Raw genomic sequence first — 5,733 nt, forward strand, 5'->3', positions numbered from 1 at the left:
TAACTTAGGGAAAATAAGCTTCTGTTAACTCTGACATCAACAGCAAACCAAAGGGAGAGTTTCTCTCCTACAAAAGCATAAGAGCAATTCAGCTGAAATTTCCCACTACACGTTTATTATTTTTAAAAGAAGAAAAAATTATTAAGTTGGATTTTTTTAAGATAACAAATAATCAACGGGCAGTGGGAACTAAGTCCACCCCTCCAAAAGAAATCTACAAACCTGTAAAGTATTTCTTAGAAGTGCAATTTTTATTAATATGGCATGATACAAACACACACAGGGGTTTCTCACTGAAAATTTTGGAGAGCATATCTGTCGAAGATAAAAGCAAAATTCCAACCACCATACAAAATTGGGGAAGAATCTGCATACAAACTTTGAAAAATAATTAAAGACAATGAATAGAAAATGGAAATGCCACTTTTTGTAGAATGTAATATTTCTTCAACTGGATACCAAAAAAAAATGTGATGTAAGACTCAAGTATTTTTTTTTTTTGGACGGAGTTTCGCTCTTGTTACCCAGGCTAGAGTGCAATGGCACGATCTCGGCTCACCACAACCTCCGCCTCCTGGGTTCAGGCAATTCTCCTGCCTCAGCCTCCTGAGTCGCTGGGATTACAGGCACGTGCCACCATGCCCAGCTAATGTTTTGTATTTTTAGTAGAGACGGGGTTTCACCGTGTTGACCAGGATGGTCTTGATCTCTTGACCTCGTGATCCACCCGCCTCGGCCTCCCAAAGTGCTGGGATTACAGGCTTGAGCCACCGCGCCCGGCCAAGACTCAAGTTTTAATGTTATTAACATTTTATAATTTTATTGATTACAATTTTATTGGGAATTAAGCATTCAAAATAAGCAAAAGTATACTCACGATGGTACATATCTTGCTATTATTTGCAAGGCTCTGTGACATGTGTCAAAATTTGCAGGAAGGTCTGCAAGGAAAAAAGTTGAGAGTATGAAGATCAAAATGAAACAGAAAGGTAACACACGTGAAGCTAAAAATATATGCTGGCTAGGCACAGTGGCTCATGCCTGTATTTCCAGCCATGTGGGAGGCCAAGGTGGGGGGATCACCTGAGGTCAGGAGTTCAAGACCAGCCTGACCAACATGGTGAAACCTTGTCTCTACTAAAAAAAAATACAAAAATTAGCCAGGCATGGTGGCACATGCCTGTAGTCCCATCTACTCCGGAGGCTGAAGCAGGAAAATCACTTGAACCTGGGAGGTGGAGGCTGCAGTGAGCCAAGATTGTGCCACTGTACTCCAGCCTCGGCAACAGAGTAAGACTCTGTCTCAAAAAAACAAAACAACAACAAGAAAAAAAGTGACATATTTGAAGGTAAAAACACATGCTAACCAAAACAGAACAATTTATCAAAGAAATAATAATTTCAAGATTTTTCTCCACAACCATCAATGAAAACTGAACAGACTAATTATAGAAATAATGCATTCAGGACAAATGACTGTATATCAATGCTAAATATAACGAAAAGATTATATCAAAGGTTTTGTCATTTGTTGTAGTCTACTTATTAGAATAGGTGCCAGCATATTTTCTCATTCATCATGCATTTTCTAAGACACAGGACGTATTCTGTGCTTTACTTCGAGAGACAGGGTCTTGCTATGTTGCCAAGGCAGGACTTGAACTCCTGGGCTCAAGCAATAAACCCACCTAAGCCTCTTAGGTAGCTGTGACTACAGACACACGCCACCCTGCCTAGTTCTACTTTAAGCCTCTTATTTAAAAAATATTTGAAAATTTTTTTTTTTTTTTTTTTTTTTGTAGAGACAAGGTCTTACTATGTTGCCTTGAGGTGGGTCTCAAACTTTTGGCCTCAAGTGATCCTCCCGTCTTAGCCACCCAAGTTGCTCGGATTGTGGGTGAAAGCCACTGTGCCCAGGCTTTAAACCTTTTTATACTTACTATCATCTTCATCATCAGAATCTGAAACATCTACGTCGCCTTCCTTAATGATCACTCGGGCTTTTGAGGGAAAAAGAAAATATGTTATTCTGTCATTGGCCTAGACAATGAACAGCTATACAAAAAAGCTATTTTTCCATAATCCAAAGTCAGCACAATGACTAATTAAATGTACCATCTGTAAAAAAGTTTTTAAGCAGCTAAAAATTCCTAGACGGGTTCTAAGACTTCATCAGAAGTTCAAAAAAGCAAATTACAATTCATAAAAATCAGAGCAACAAATGAATCTAGACACCGCCACAGGGGTTATTATGGGAAACATATGTCTACCAAATCTGGTACCAATATGCATCTGGAATCTTTTTTATTTTTTTGAGACAAAGTCTCGCTCTGTCACCCAGACGAGAGTGCAGTGGCACAATCTCGGCTCACTGAAACCTCTGCCTCTCAGGTTCATGCGATTCTCCTACCGCGGCCTCCCGAGTAGCTGGGATTACAGGCGCCTGCCACCAAGCCCGGCTAATTTTTGTATTTTTAATAAAGACAGCATTTCAGCATGTTGGCCAGGCTGCTCTCAAACTCCTGACCTTGTGATCCACCTGCCTCGGCCTCCCAAAGTGCTGGGATTACAGATGTGAGCCACCGCGCCCAGCCGCATCTGGAATCTTCTATGGTAGTAGTATCTCTCATGTATAAGGGGAAGGTAGTATTTTAATAAAGAAGTATTTAAAAAAGAGAGAGAAAGAGAAAGGAGATTCCAAGCAAGCAAAGAGTGGTGACTTACGAGGCACAAAATGGGAAGCAATCATGCTGAGACATGGTCTGAGGAAAACAGTCTGTGCTGATACAAGATTACCCAGAAAGGCCAAATACTCTTCCACTACTGTTTGACTTCTGTTCAACCAAGGCAATCTCTAGAGTTGGGGAAGAAAGATAAAAGCAGCATGTTATTAATATAATATATACTATTTCCAAAGTACTCAATTACATACTAGTCAGTGAAATAAATGGTGAACTTACCAATATAATACTGATAAGCTGCTCAAAGTCTTTTGTCAAGTACATGATAGAAGAACGAAATTCTAGCAGCCAGTTGATGATCTGGTCATCCTTAAGTTAAACAAAGAGTACTTTCAAAACCACAAATCCTCTAAGATAACAGAAACTTACAGCTATCTTATATCAATCATTTATCAAGAATATTTAGATGGGGGGGAAAGGGTCACAAACTTGAAAGGAAATCAAAACTGGGTACCAAAACAGAAAAAGATATTATAATAAACTTATCTGTTTTTAAAAAGTAATCCAGTAACTCTAATATACAGGAAAAAGACTTAAGTGCAATACTTCAGCATGATCACTTTTGACTGCCCTTAAAATCATCTCAAATGTTGACACCTGGGACTTTTAAAAACTATAGAGTTCTAGCAGACTCAAATATGAAAAGATCACAAAGGATCAATAGCTACCTCTGTTTCCTCTATATTCACACTGACCAGAAAGCATGCTGATAAAACTCAGTCTAGGCTGATCAACTGCAGTCACGAATAAACATAACTTTTAGAAACCAAAACTGTGGATGAGTTAAAATATGATATGTTTTGTATAAATAATGGCTCCATTCCTCCATTAAATATTTTTCAGACAGGCCGGGTGTGGTGGTTCACGCCTGTAATTCAAGCACTTTGGAGGTCAAGGCGGGCGAATCACCTGAAGTCGGGAGTTCAAGACCAGCCTATCCAACATGGTGAAACCCCATCTTAAAAAAAATAACAAATATTATTTCTACTAGCAGCCAGGAATAGTGGCTCATGCCTGTAATCCCCACACTTTTGTGAGGCCAAGCCAGGAGGAGACTGCTTGAGCCCAGGAATTTGAGATGAGCATGGGCAACGTACGGAGACCTTGTCTCTAGAAAAATTAGCCAGGCATGGCAGTACATGCCTGTGATCCCAGGTGCTGGGGAGCCTGAGGTGGGAGGATTGCTTGAGCCGCGGATGTTGAGGCTGCAGTGAGCCATGATTGGGTCCATTACACTCCAGCCTGGGTGACAAAGCAAGACCCTGTCTCAAGAAGAAAAAAGGTCTACGTGCAACACTCCTCTGAACTAACAGACACACAACTAGTGCACTTCTTGATATGTCAAAATACCAAGAATGAGAACTGCTGATACAAAATATAGTGGAACACAAAGAAAATGGCCCTTTGTGGCCGGGCGCGGTGGCTCAAGCCTGTAATCCCAGCACTTTGGGAGGCCGAGGCGGGTGGATCACGAGGTCAAGAGATCGAGACCATCCTGGTCAACATGGTGAAACCCCGTCTCTACTAAAAAAAAATACAAAAAAGTAGCTGGGCATGGTGGTGCGTGCCTGTAATCCCAGCTACTGAGGAGGCTGAGGCAGGAGAATTGCCTGAACCCAGGAGGCGGAGGTTGCGGTGAGCCGAGATCGCGCCATTGCACTCTAGCCTGGGTAACAAGAGTGAAACTCCGTCTCAAAAAAAAAAAAAAAAAAAAAAAAAAACGAAAATGGCCCTTTGTGTCTGGGAAAAAAGGCAGGGGTCAGGAAAAACTTTAAAGAAAAAGTGATGCTTCAGCTGTCTTTAAACAGTAACAGAGTTGAGTCTTTTCTGGAAGTTCTTCTTACAGAGGGAAAAGTCCGTTTTCAGAAAACTGAAAGTTGTTTAGTATGGCTGGCGTGTACAGTGAGCAAGCCAACAGAGAATAAATCTGGGGAACAAAGCAGCAGCAGATAGACTACAGAGGGCCTTGTAAACCAGATTTATAAATAGAGAGATCTGGAAGTCTGAGAAACGGACTGAATGAAGGAACAGTCATCTGCTTAGAGTGAACCAGGGAAAGCTCCATTAAAGATGATTTTTCAGCTCAGTTCAAAGAACGAGCAAGAGTTTTTAAAACTATAGTACTAATGGTCCAGGTGAAGGTCACTCAAAAAAAAAAAAAAAAAAAAAAGAAGAAGAAGAAGAAAACTATGGTAATAATGGTAAATGGTAATAATAACAGTGAACACTAATATAGCACTTACTGTATGCTAGAAACTGTTCTAAGATTTTAACATCTAGCAACTTATGAAGACTTTAACATTTAGTAACTCATATCAGCCTTACTCCATGAGGTAGGTACTTCTGCCAATTCCCACTTTACAGATGAGTACACTAAAACAGAAATGAGCAACTTGTCCCTGGTCACATAGCTAGTAAGAAGGGAGGCAATGTAGCTACAGCCCATGCTAATACAGGTAGCAAATAAAATACATACAGGGGACCTCCTTCAGCCAGAAAAAGGCACATACAAAGGCATAAAGATAAAAAGTGGCAAATTCCAGGAATAAAGTATCTAGAGAGAGTAAACATAAAACAAGGTTGCAGGCCACATTGATCTTCATTTTCCATAGGCATGAAGTTTTTCAGTAGGGGAATGACATGCCTAGACATGTGCATTCTGGAGATAATTTAGGCTATACTGTTAAGGATAAATGGGAGTTGAGAGGGCCACAGAGGTATGAGATAGAGGAGGACTAGGAACATAGAGACTGCTAAAGAGGTTATTGGAAGAATCCAGACAAGACAGAACCAACAAAACAGGAAGGCTTCAGAGATTTTTTTTCCCAAAGGACTTGATCCAGTGAACGGATCTGAGGGGTAATAAAATTCAAGAAGACCCCAAGGTGCCTAACTTTTTTTTTTTTTTTTTTTTTTTTTTGGACAGTTTTTCAGTTTTTTTGCCCATGGTCGTCCTCAATGGCGGAATCTCGGCTCACCGCACCCTCCGCCC

General features: G+C 40.5%; 1 protein-coding gene across 1 annotated transcript in view; it reads right to left on the minus strand.

The window, feature by feature from the left end:
• RRN3 (RRN3 homolog, RNA polymerase I transcription factor) overlaps window positions 1-5,733 on the minus strand; it is a 34,053-nt gene that overhangs the window by 23,243 nt on the left and 5,077 nt on the right. Inside the window, exons 4-7 of the mRNA XM_032269624.1 lie at window positions 2,961-3,050; window positions 2,725-2,854; window positions 1,941-2,000; window positions 878-941 (exon numbers count right to left, since the gene is read on the minus strand). Coding sequence (XP_032125515.1) covers window positions 878-941; window positions 1,941-2,000; window positions 2,725-2,854; window positions 2,961-3,050 — 344 coding nt within the window. The remainder of the gene's footprint in view (window positions 1-877; window positions 942-1,940; window positions 2,001-2,724; window positions 2,855-2,960; window positions 3,051-5,733) is intronic.

Source organism: Sapajus apella, unplaced genomic scaffold (genome assembly GCF_009761245.1).
Source record: "Sapajus apella isolate SASKATOON/1434 unplaced genomic scaffold, GSC_monkey_1.0 scaffold196, whole genome shotgun sequence".
NCBI lineage: Eukaryota > Metazoa > Chordata > Mammalia > Primates > Cebidae > Sapajus > Sapajus apella.